This window comes from Cnephaeus nilssonii (assembly GCF_951640355.1).
Source record: "Cnephaeus nilssonii genome assembly, chromosome: 21".
NCBI lineage: Eukaryota > Metazoa > Chordata > Mammalia > Chiroptera > Vespertilionidae > Cnephaeus > Cnephaeus nilssonii.
The window spans coordinates 39,779,652-39,792,887 of record NC_137092.1 but is presented as its reverse complement, the minus strand read 5'-3'; the positions used below and the strand labels follow the sequence as shown (position 1 = coordinate 39,792,887).

The 13,236-nt window shown below is 42.3% G+C and overlaps 1 protein-coding gene across 6 annotated transcripts in view; it reads right to left on the bottom strand.

Moving 5' to 3' along the window:
- NME7 (NME/NM23 family member 7) overlaps positions 1-13,147 on the bottom strand; it is a 104,879-nt gene extending 91,732 nt beyond the window's left edge. For all 6 annotated transcript variants that reach the window (XM_079761037.1, XM_079761039.1, XM_079761036.1 and 3 more), the window contains exon 1: positions 13,064-13,147. In XM_079761037.1, the coding sequence (XP_079617163.1) occupies positions 13,064-13,066 (3 nt within the window). In that variant the 5' untranslated portion in view covers positions 13,067-13,147. The remainder of the gene's footprint in view (positions 1-13,063) is intronic.
- Between the last annotated feature and the right edge of the window lie 89 nt (positions 13,148-13,236).

Below are 13,236 nucleotides of genomic sequence, written 5' to 3'. Positions count from 1 at the left end.
CACAAATCTGATTTTCAGAATTTGCATGATTGAGAGTTAATAAATGGTCTCAATCGATCTTAAGCCAATTATCTGTTTCAGTGGGACTTCATAGACACTCTGGAGTAAACTCTATAGATGATGGAGTTGACATTTCCACAGGCTTCCACCCCGAATGACAGCATAATAGAAACCCACCCTGAATGACAGCATCATAGAAACGCACAGAGCGCGAGAAACCCTTGCTGCTTCCAGTGACGGTTGGGGGAACGTGGTTTCCCAAGAAAAACCTTCGCCTGGCCTTGAACGTTCTGAGGCCGCAGTGGACCATCGAAGGTCTTTTACCTGACACAGTAGGCAAATACACAGAGCAATTCCTAGTGCTTCACTTCGATGCCACAGTGATAAGTACAATGAAACAAAAAGACAACACCAAAATGTTTATATGTTCCCCTTCCCACCGGGCTGGGCTTCAAGTGCTAACTTGATTTTACCAAATAGCCTTCCTCCTGGGCTTCTTTCAAGGACCAAGTATTTCTCGCACATTGGACTGTGTCAAATATTAACTCAGAACCGGTGTGGACCTGTCTCGATTGTTCTCAGGGGGCTATTGCTCCCTCGTGAACCCAGCTTGAAAGGCAAGCAGAAGGTGAGCTCCTGGGAAAAGAGCCTTCGTGTGGAGTTCTAGCTTAGCGTTTCTCACCAAGTCTGACAAACATATTGCATAAGAGGAAAAGGCAGGTGAATTATTAAACTTAATTATCCCATTCCCCTTAAATTCTTTAAGAACTAAGTAAAAGGGTTGCAATCACTTTTTTTTTTTTATCCTCACCCAAGGATTTTTTTCCCCCATTGATTTTTAGAGAGAATGGAAGGGGGTTGGGGGGGAGAGACATAGAGAAACATCGATGTGAGAGAGACACATCAGTTGTTTGCTTCCCACATGCCCTTGACCAGGGCCAGGAGCCTGCAACCAAGGTACATGCCCTTGACCGGAATCAAACCCGGAACCCTTCAGTCCACAGATCAACACTCTATCCACTGAGACAAACTGGCTAGGTCTATTGCAATCACTTTCATCTTTTCTTAATTTACAGTTTAAGGCCAGATGTCTTCTCCTTTTGTGAAAATATGATGTTCAACATATTTCCAAGATGGTATTTTTTAAAAAATTGATTTCAGAGAGGAAGGGAGAAGGAGAAAGAGTAGAAAGAAACATCAAAGATGAGAGGGAATCACTGATCGGCTGCCTCCTGCACGCCCCACACTGGGGATCGAGCCCACAATCCAGGCATGTGTCCTGACCGGGAATTGAATCGTGGCCTCCTAGTTCATAGATTGATGCTCAACCAACTGAGCCGGGCCAAGATAGTATTTTCTTTAAAAAAAAAAAGTCATCGGAGATAACATGGCAGAAGTCAGAGGTGTCCCTGTTGGTCTTTAACAGAAAAATAAGTCAAAGCTGAGTAAACAGAACACAAGCTCAGGTGGGTCCCCAACTGTGACACTCAGGTATGCACTCTCAATTTAACTAACGAGCAAAAAAAGCCCGAAAAGATCCATTTCCCTAGATAAGTGGAATCATTTAAAAAGGCACACATCCAGGGTCAGGGAAGAAAGGGCTTTCTACGTATTTTCCAGCACGGGTGTGGATTTCTTGAACATTCTTCCTCCTAGGCTTCTGCAGATCACTACGTAAACTTAAGTCTACCTGTTGCCCTGTAAAAAACACAATGCCACACGCTGCCCACCGGGGTGGGGGGCCTTCCCTCTGAAAGCCAGGCTGACCTCTGCTTTAGATCTCTTCAAGAAAACACAAGTATTGCCAGACCAGCCCCAGCCCCCTGACATTTCTGTGCTTGGTATTTGATTTTCACAGAACTTCAGGCATCGAAGGGACAGGAATGACGAGGAAACAGAAGGTCAGCTAGGTGAAGTGACTTGGCGGGAGTTTTAGGACTTGTTTCCTGGGAGCCAGATGTGATGTTCCATATCCATTTCAGGATCAGCTTCCCAATTTCTGCCAAAATATCTGCTGGGATTTTGATAGGGGCTGCCCTGAATGTATTAACCACTAAAGAGAGAATTGCCACCTTCACAGTATTGGTTCTGCCGGTCCCTGAGGGTGCAATTCGTCTCCCTTTGTGGAGACATTCAATTTTCCTCTGCAACGCTCTGCAGTTTTCAGTGTAAATCTTGCACTTCTGCTAAAAACACTCGTAGGTTTGATGCTGTTGTGAATTATTTCCTAATTTCCTTTTCAGATTGTTCATTGTAATATATAGAATATAATTAATCTTTCTATATTGATCTTAAATTCTGCAACCTTGCTGAACACACAAGTTATAACAGTTTTGTTTTGTTGTGGGTTTTGTTTTGTTTTTTCATTTTGAAGATTCCTTAGAATTTTCTACATTTAAGGTCATATCACCCGTGAATAAAGAAAGTTTTACTTCTTCCTATCCTGTCTGGTTTACTTTCAGCCCCCTTTTCCTTGCCTGACGGCAATGCCTAGAGCCTCTGTTACAATGTTGTGTGAAACCAGCCAGAGAAGGAATGAGTCTGAGTGTTTCTGAGCGCCAGTCCTTGGAGAAAGCGCGGTGTGGTCCAGCAATGCAGACTCAAGTGGCACAAGCACCACGGCTCCTGTGTGGGAGCGGAGCCTGGCGTCGGCAGGTGTCTTTGGCCGAATGAGAAATAACCTGTGACACTGCGTACTCTGTGCTTCCTAGGTGAGTGGAATTCATATGCCACATCAGAGTGATTAAAAGTAACAAGCATCTAATCAAATCCATCAGGGACACCCTGAAAGAATGTCCAACGGTGGAGGGGTGCCATCTAGTGTTCATTGTGGGTTTCAACACATCCAGGCCTCAACCATTTTACAACCAGCCCCACCGCTCCAATGTTAGCACTGTCATTATATATTAAATCATCATAATTTTGCAGAAGCCCTAATTATCAAAATACAAATTATGATTTTTGAAGAAAATTTGTGCCACTTGTATGCTCTAAAAATTCAGTTTTCAAAAAGGGAGTAAACGGTACTCACTTCTCTCTACAGCCACAAAAAAAGCAGAAGAAAGTTACTCCTAAAAAATAAATAAACACCTGGACTCCAACTGCAGATTAGAAGGAGCACAGGCTTCGAGGCTAAACAGGTTCAAGGCCAGGCCCTGTCACTTACTAGTAGCATAAATTTGAGCGGTTTTTGTTTTGGTTTATTAAAACTTCTTTTCCTTCTATGAAAAGAACTTAATACGAAGTAGGCACTCAATAAATGAAAAATGTTAACAATTAAGAAAAATAGATTTCCCATCCTGATTTATAAGTTGTGGAACCCCTTGTCACGTCCCGCGTGTTTCAGGGTTCCCGTTCAGGTCCGGTTTCTGGAGAAGGCCGCAATCAAAATGAAAAGAAGCTAGAAAACAATCAATTTGGGTAAATGGGGGGCCAGGCGGGAGTCCACCTCTAGGGGGAGGACTGCTCACTGCTCTGGCCTTTGCCATCCCTTTTATTGGGGTTCTGACATACACCCATATCCTTTAGGCAGGAAATTCCAATAATAGACAATCAGCAAAAATTTACATATGATTAACAGGTGAGAGTTGCTTTAACTACCAATGTCTCAACTAAACAATGAGTGACTAGCTCTGACCATTCAGAGCGATTAAGGTTGACCAGCCTTCCGGATTCCCTTTTCACATTTAACTTCCAATGTCTCAATGTTCGGTTTCCAGCAATAAGTCAGTAAGTTTCTTTTGGTTTTTAATATATTCCTCTCCAGTCACCAATTTCCTTTCTTTCTAATCCCTTGCATGAAAAAAGGCCTAATCTGAGTTTTTGTTTTTGTTTCCTTATCTATCCCCCAACAACAACAAAATAGTTCCAAGCAAGTTTAAATCAGTTAAAGCTTTTTCTGTTTTCTGCCACTGAAGAAATCACCAGGTTCAAACAGCTGCTCTTATGGAAGCTGAGGGCTCTTCACTGCTTTCTAACATCTAATAAACTGCACAGCAAGGTTTTAAACAGTTAAAAGCAATGCTTTTTTAAAGAATCCTGTTAAACTATTTCAAGAATATCTTCCTCATGACATAACAAATGGCTTAATCTCTGTGTGTGTGTGTGTGTGTGTGTGTGTGTGTGTGTGTCTACACGCGTGCAGGCATCCTATCTAATAAAAGAGTAATATGCAAATTGACCATGATTCCAACACACAAGATGGCTGCCCCCATGTGGTCAAAGATGGCTGCCCCCATGTGGACACAAGATGGCCACCACAAGATGGCCAGCAGGGGAGGGAAGTTGGGAGGGACCAGGCCTGCAAGGGAGGGCAGTTGGGGGCGATCAAGCCTGCAGGGGAGGGCAGTTGGGAGGGACCCAGACCTGCAGGGGAGGGCAGTTGGGGGTGACAGGGCCTGCAGGGAAGGGCAGTTTGGGGGGGACCCAGGCCTGCAGGGGAGGGCAGTTAGGGGTGACCAGGCCTGCAGGGGAGGGCAGTTAGGGGCAATCAGGCTGGCAGGGGAGTATTAGGGGGTGATCAGGCTGGCAGGCAGAAGCGGTTAGGGGCAATCAGGAAGGCAGGCAGGCGAGCAGTTGGGAGCCAACAGTCCTGGATTGTGAGAGGGATGTCGGACTGCCTGTTTAGGCCCAATCCTGGTAGGCAGTCGGACATCCCAGATTGGAGAGGGTGCAGGCTGGGCTGAGGGACATACATCTCCGTGCACGAATTACGTGCACCAGGCCTCTAGTATGTGTATAAAAGAATGCTTTTTATTTATTCATTTATTTTCTTTCTTTATTGATTAAGGTATTACATATGTGTCCTTATCCCCCTATTGCCCCCCAACCCCCACTAATGCCCTAACCCCCCTGGTGTCTGAGTCCATTGGTTATGCTTATATGCATGCATACAAGTCCTTTGATTGATCTCTCCCCCTTACCCCCACCCTCCCCTACCTCCCCTCTGAGGTTTGACAGTCTGGTCGATGCTTCTCTGTCTCTGGATCTGTTTTTGTTCATCAGTTTATGTTGTTCATTATAATCCACAAATGAGTGAGTTCATGTGATATTTATCTTTCTCTGACTGACTTATTTCACCTAGCATAATGCTCTCCAGCTCCATCCATGCTGTTGCAAATGGTAGGAGTTCCTTCCTTTTTATAGCAGCATAGTATTCCATTGTGTAGATGTACCACAGTTTTTTTAATCCACTCATCTGCTGATGGGCATTTAGGCTTTTCCAAATCTTAGCTATGGTGAATTGTGCTGCTATAAACATAGGGGTGCATATATCCTTTCTGATTGGTGTTTCTAGTTTCTTGGGATATATTCCTAGAAGTGGGATCACTGGGTCAAATGGAAATTCCATTTTCAGTTTTTTGAGGAAACTCCATACTGTTCTCCACAGTGGCTACACCAGTCTGCATTCCCACCAGCAGTGCACGAGGGTTCCTTTTTCTCCGCATCCTCGCCAACACTTGTCGTTTGTTGATTTGTTGATGATAGCCATTCTGACAGGTGTCAGATGGTACCGCATTGCCATTTTGATTTGCGTCTCTCAGATGGTTAGTGACTTTGAGCATGTTTTCATATGTCTCTTGGCCTTCCTTATGTCCTCTTTGAAAAGTAACTATTTAGGTCCATTGCCCATTTTTTGATTGGGTTGTTTATCTTCCTTTTGTTAAGTTATATGAGTTCCCTGTAAATGTTGGAGATTAAACTCTTATCAGAGATAACACTGGCAAATATGTTCTCCCATGCAGTGGGCTTTCTTGTTGTTTTGTTGATGGTTTCTTTTGCTGTGCAGAAGGTTTTATTTTGATGTAGTCACATTTGTTTATTTTCTCTTTAGTTTCCATTGCCCTAGGAGCTGTATTGGTGAAGATATTGCTTCTGCATATGTATGAGATTTTGCTGCCTGTGGATTCCTCTAAGATTTTTATGGTTTCCCATCTTATGTTTAAGTCCTTTATCCATTTTGAGTTTATTGTTGTGTATGGTGTAAGTTAGTGGTCTAGTTTCATTTTTTTGCATGTATCTGTCCAATTTCCCCAACACCATTTATTGAAGAGACTGCCTTGACTCCATTGTATGCTCTTGTCTCCTTTGTCAAATATTAATTGAGCACAGTGGTTTGATTTCTAGGTTCTCTATTCTAATCCATTGGTCTATATGTCTGTTCTTATGCCAGTACTAGGCAGTTTTGAGAACAGTCACTTTCTAACACAGCTTGATATCTGGTATTGAGATCCCTCCTACTTTGTTCTTCTTCCTCAGGATTGCTGCAGCTATTTGGGGTCTTTTTTTATTCCAGATGAATTTTTGGAGAATTCGTTCTAGGTCTGTGAAATATGCCATTGGTATTTTAATGGGGAGCACATTGAATCTATAGATTGCTTTGGGTAGTATGGACATTTTAATAATGTTGATTCTACCAATCCACGAATATGGTGTGTTCTTCCATCTGTTTATGTCTTCCTCTATCTCTTTTTTCAGTGTCCTGTAGTTTTCTGAGTACAAGGCTTTTACCTCCTTAGTTAAGTTTATTGTTAGGTATCTTAATTTTTTTGGTGCAATGGTAAATGGGATTGTTTTTTAAATCTTTCTTTCTGTAAGTTCACTACTGGTATATAAAAATGCCATAGATTTCTTGGTGTGAATTTTGTATCCTGCTACAATGCCAAATTCATTTATTAAGTCTAATAATTTTTTGATGGAGTCTTTAGGGTTTTCTATTAAAAGAATGCTTTTTAACCCTTGGATTAATTTCATTAACTTACCCTTGCAAATTTTCCAAACTTAAGTCTCCTCTGAGGCTAATCCTATCTTTAAGATTACAGATGTATTCTTTGTGTAAGCAAGAATTTAGCTATAATACATTAAGAGCATTCTCCTGACAGCTCTTTGCATCAGTTCGGATAGTCTTTTAAGCTATCTGTTACTGAGGGCCTCCTTAGGCCAGGCCTGGGAATGCAAAGGACCCTAAGAAATCAGCCCTGCCCTCCTGGCACTCCCTGTCCTCAGCTCAGGGTGGAGCCCTCACTGGGAAAGCCAGGAGGCAGGTTGGAGGTAAGTTCCCCATACAATGTGTATCTGAAAGCAGATGGGCCCAGCACCCACCAGCACTGCCTTCCTAGGAAACCAGGGCCTTGGGGAAGGGGCAGGGACAGCAGGAGGGACAGGCAGGGACCAAGATGTCCCAACTAAATTCCATCCTTCTACTTTCTTCGCCCTCTTCTCCCACAGCCAGTTTAATTGTTTCCTAACACTGATCAATGCTAACATTACATTATCTGTTTGTTTGTTTATTGTGTGACTCCCTACTCCCAGAAATTGTAGCTCCACACCAGCAGGACCAAGTCATTCATGCTATAGCTGGGTGCCACGGACAGTGCCCCATACAGAAGAGGAACTTTAAAATCATTGAATAAATGAATGAATCTAGAGTTTCAGAATAAAAGACTACTGTTTTCTACTTAGAATTTCAGGTTTTCTCTGGTGGTGAACAAATACTAGGTGTACCAGTTAATAATGCGGATTTTTTTTAATAGATGGAGTTACACATATGATGATATATATGAGATTTGATATGTATGCTATTTTGTTGTGTTGACAGCAAGCTTCAAAACTTCATATGTCAAATTTGCTGAAGGTGTTAACATCATAGATATGTTTACGCTTAAAAATGTCAAATTTCGTGCCAAAAAAAAAGAGCATTTGCGGGAATTTTTAATTCATTATTTTGAAGAAAAAGTTATCATATACTTTGGGAAGCTTATGGTGAACATGCTCCATCTCAAGATACTTGTGAACGCTGGTTTAAACGCTTTAAAAGTGATGATTTAGATGTGAAAGACAAAGAAAGTCCAGGTCAACCACAAAAGTTTAAAGACCAACAATTACAAGCATTATTGGATGAAGATGCATGTCAAACTCAAAAACAACTTGCAGAAAGATTAAATGTTGCTCAGCAATTTCCAATCGTTTACAAGCAATGGGAAAGATTTTAAAGGAAGGAAAATGGCTGCCACATCAACTGAATGAAAGACAAATGGAAAACCGAAAAGTCATCTGTAAAATGTTGCTTCCATGGCACGAAAGAAAGTCTTTTTTGCATCCAATTGTGGGTGATGAAAAGTGGATTCATTTTGAGAATCCCAAATGCACAAAATCATGGGTTTGATTCAGGTCAACCATCAACATTGACTACAAGGCCAAATTGCTCCAGAAAGAAGACAATGTTCTGCATTTGGTAGGATCAGGAAGGTGTGCTGTATTATGAGCTTCTAAAACCAGGTGAAACTGTTAATACTGATCGCTACCGACAACAAATAATCAATTTGAACCACACTTTGATCGTGAAACGACCAGAATACGCCAGAAGACATGGCAAAGTAATTTTGCTTCATGATGATGCACCATCACACATTCAAAACCAGTTAAAAACATACTAAAAGATCTTGCCTGGGAAGTATTAACCCACCCACTGTATTCACCAGACCTTGCTCCTTCAGATTATTTGTTCCAATCGATGGCACACGCACTTTCTAAGCAGCACTTCAAAACATACAAATTGGGTCTCTGAATTCTTTGCCTCAAAACAAGAAAAGTTCTATTGGGATGGTATCCGAAAATTACCTGAAAGATGGGGGCATGTGTAGCTAGCGATGGACATTACTTTGAATAAAGCACTTTTGATGTTTCTCTTGAAATTATCATGTTTTCTTTGATTACAAAATCCGCATTATTAACCGTACACCTAGTAATTCTCCACACCTGGTTTCTCCAAAGTGACCAGGAGAAATTCAGTGAAAGTAACTTCCCTCCTTTCAGCTGTCTTTCAGAGCATTCCTCATCTCCCTGTGGGTTTTGCCTCTCTGATCTATACATACTGATTTTCCTTCTCCAGGCACAAAATTCAATAAGTTTCTTAAAGAGCAAGACAATTTAACATAAACTGTACTTGCCACTAAAAGGAGGAATTTCCTTGTTCCCAAAGTTGTATCTCTGAGCCTACGTAGCAAGAACCAGATAGGCCTGAATGGGCTCATTGTACTTTCACAATTAAATCACCAATTATAAAATTTCAAGACTCCCAGATAATCCATTTAAGCTGAGTATAAATTCATGGGTCTCAGATGTAGTACTTGTTAAATATATGATCAGACATACTTAGGTCTCAAGAACTATTCCTGCCATCTCCCCTCCTTCTCTCCCTTTTCACGGACCTTTATTGTTCCATCAGGAAAATGAACTATAATAGAAATTGAAAGAGAAGAAATTTAATACATTAAAAGTTAAATATTGGACAATAACACCACTAACCTCAAATATTTATTTCTAAAACTTGTTTTAGATTTTAATATCCTTCCATTTCTCCCAACTATCTTCTCATTAAGCCGCATTCTAGTGAATATGAAAAGAATGCATTCACACGTGTAGTATGTTACAGTTTATCAATTTCTTTCATATACATTATCTCACATGATCCTCACAAAAATGCTTTATTCTGAGCAGAAACTGTTATTCTGATTTTATCAGTGAGAAAACAATTTCCCAGAAAGATTACAGGTCGCACAGTAAACAAGTGTTGAGGCTGAGACTGGAGAAAGGGCTGAAACTCTTAGCTTCTAGCTCTACACCAGGTGCTCTGTGGTGGGACAGGCTGCCGCTGCAGAACAGGCAGATGAGACAGGGCTAGCACACCTGTCTGTGAATAACAGCTGGGGAAGGTTACCTCTATCTTCTTCAGTACATAGAGCCAATAAATTCTGAGTTTTAGCAACTTATAAAAGATGGAAAATAATAACTACAGGTAAGTATTAACAGTGCATTTCACCTACAGAACACATAGCATTTATAATCTTTCTCAACACACTGGAGTAAGGAAGGTAACATTTTATTAAAAGTTCATATCCTTTGTTTTATGTATGTATGAAATGTATAGAGGTTCCAGGTTAGAGCTTAGGAGAAATGGGCACCATGGCATACTGCTAGTGGAGTACAAATTGGCAAGGCTTTTCTGGGGGTAATTTGGCAATGAATATCAAAAAGCCTTAAAAATGCACATGGCCTCTCAGTTATTCCATTTCTAATTTATTCTAAGGAAAAAATTACGAATGTGTGTAAAAATGTATCTGCAAAAATATGTTAACTATGGTGTTAAAAGACCAAATTAATAAATGGATTGGTTAAATAAGAGCACATGAAAGAATAAAATATAGTTCTTAAAAGTGATCTGGGATAATGCCTAAGGTATATTAAGTTAAAAAAGAACCAGATCTGTAAATAATTTATACAATAGAAACTTATTTTAAGATACACACATGTATGTGTATACATATATATGCATGTAGGTATGTGTGACTGGAGTATTATACAAAAATATTAATAGTGATTATATATAATCAGTGATATTTCAGATTAATTTAACTATATAGTTTTTTATTTCTATATTTCAAAATCTCCAAAAATGACTACATTTCTACAACAGAGTAAGTTAAATATTTGATACAGATATAAATATGTACATGCTATATGTTTTTTATATATTATATATTACATATGTATTACATATATATTCAGTATAATTACTATATATATACTATACTAGAGGCCTGGTGCATGGATTTGTGCACCGGTGGGGTCCCTCGGTCTGGCCTGCAGGGATCGGGCTGAAACTGGCTCTCAGACATCCCCCCAAGGGGTCCTGGATTGCAAGAGGGAGGTTCTCGGGTGATGCACCCCGGAATCAGGCTCCCTCCTCTCTGGTTCCGGGTGCGTCACCCTAGAACCACAGCTGCCAAGTCACCACAGCTCGGCAGCTCCTGCTTTGAACGTCTGCTCCCTGGTGGTCAGTGCATGTCATAGCTACTGGCCGGTCAGCCAGTCGCTTAGGCTTTTATATATATACTAGTGACCCGGTGCACAAATTTCATGCACATTGAAAGGGGATTAATTAGAGGAAATAATTTAATATTGCTACTTGCCCTTTCTCTATAATAGAAGTGTCAGAGATGAAAGAAAATTAGTAAAATGTATATGAAAACATTCCTCCTTTCAGAGTCTGGGGCACACCACGGGACCCAGAGTCAAGTCCCCGCCCACCCACATGCACCTCAAAAATCGCATGAGACCCAGACCCAGCCACCCCCCCCCAATTGGGTTAGATCCAGACCCGGCCAGTCCCACCCTTGTCAAGCCCTAAAGGGCAGGGGCTGTAGCCTCAGGTCCCCTGGCCCGGCGCCAGAACAGAGGGCGTGGCCTGAGGTCCCCCAGCTCAGACCGGGGCGAGGGGCATGCCTTGAGGTCCTCCATCAAGCCCCACCAGGTGGGGGACATGGCCTGAGATCCCCTGTCAAGCCCCGCCAGGTAGCGGGGGGTTGGGGGGGCGCAGCCTCAGGTCCCTGCTGATTGCTCGTTAAGGCTCCTTATGGGAACTTGGCCTCAGCTGTGGGTGCAGCCATCTTTGTGATGGCATGATGGTCAATTAGCATATTCCCTCTTTATTAGATAGGATAGATAAAATGCATATTGCACATATGTATATTTAACTTGTATAATAACTATGGAAAACAGAGAATGAAATTGAAATTTACATATGTCAGAGAACCTAGAGCCATTATGCATACACATGGAAATGCATTTTTAAAAATAAAGCAATATGAAGAAGGCACAACACATAAGAGGAGTCAGGAGAGAGAACAATAGCAACTTAATTAGGCAAAGCACCTAGTACCAAAAAATAAACTTGGATTGAGCAGTACATTTTAATAGCTACAGTTTCTCACTTCTAATTAACAGAAAGTCTTAAAATGTCAACAGCTTTTGAAAGTGAAGTACTTAGGCAGTTTTTGCAGGAAAGTGGACGTAAGGTTCATAGGAAGTGTTGGGGAACAAGTTAGTTCCGCCTGAGGCTGCAGCACCATCCAGGAGTCTTAGGAGAAACCACAGCAGAACACACACTGCCTATGTAGAAACTGACACACACCTCCCTGCAGGTGCAGCTCTGCTTGTCATGCCTCAGAGAAGATATGGAAACAAAAAAGGGCAAATTGTGAAAAGGCAATTATAAGGGGAGAAATTAGGAACCACTGATCTTCAAAGACAAAAGCAGAACAGAAAAATGTCTTCCAAAGTTTACAGGTAGAATGAAAATAAGCACCAACTAATATGGCTGAAGTTTAAATAAGGCAGAGCCAAGGAAAAGATGTCTTGATGGAACAGGACAACATAGGAGATGCATCATCCCACTACATTTAGAGTGAACTCCAAAGTCCTCCCCAAGTTCCATGGGCCGCTCAGATCTCTCCTCCTCTCCCCACCCTGGTCCCCTCCCCAGGCCCAGCCACACCGTCTCCCTCCTGCTCCTCTAACAAGCCTACGCCTTGCTGCTGCCTCGGCCTGAATGCTCTTCTCCTAGCTCCCTACCTGGCCAGCGCCCGTTTGAGATCTCAGTGTTCAAGTCACCTCTAACGGGGACCTCCCCTCACTGCCCCACACAGGACCACCTGCCCTGGAGGCTGCCATTATCATACTACTTGGTTTCATTTTCCCCACAATGCTTTGCACCATACGAGGTGTCCACATTCATTTACATCGATTGTGTGTCTCCCCAAGTAAGAAAGAAAAGGATTTAAAAGTTACACATCTATCAGGCTTTCCCTGACTATCCAGGTGAGGTCAGATCACTGTATTTTGTTCTACTTTTCTACCTCATCTTGTAATTTTTCTTTTGCAACCCAAATTATACTTGTAATTTTTTTTCTAATAAGTGTTTTTCTCAAGAAGTTCTATGGGGTAGAAGCCACTGTGTGCTCCCCACCACTTCCTCTTAGATGAAACGCGCTGAGGGGGAGCTGAGAGCTTGAAACATGCAACGAGGAACATGCAAACATTTACTGAGTTTGAGGAACGATGCTTCACCTCAGGCTGTCACATTACTAGTCTAGGGGCTCCGCAGCCCCAAAGAGACGACAGGGTGAAGGTGCATGGGACGCCCCGAGTGCGCACACGCCCCAGGACCGGGGACACTGCGACACCAGGACCCTGGAGCCGTTCTCTGGCCTCGGCTGGCACTCACCATAGTCTCAGGAGCTCAGCACAAAGAAATCGGTAGCACTGCCACAGGAAGACACCGCTCTGACACCGACGCCCGGTTACCCTGGCAACAGAGCCCCGCCCCCTGCAGGACGCTGCGTAGCGGCCGCGGTCCCTCTCCCTCGTCCCTATTGGCTGGTGGTAACCAAAGCTCCG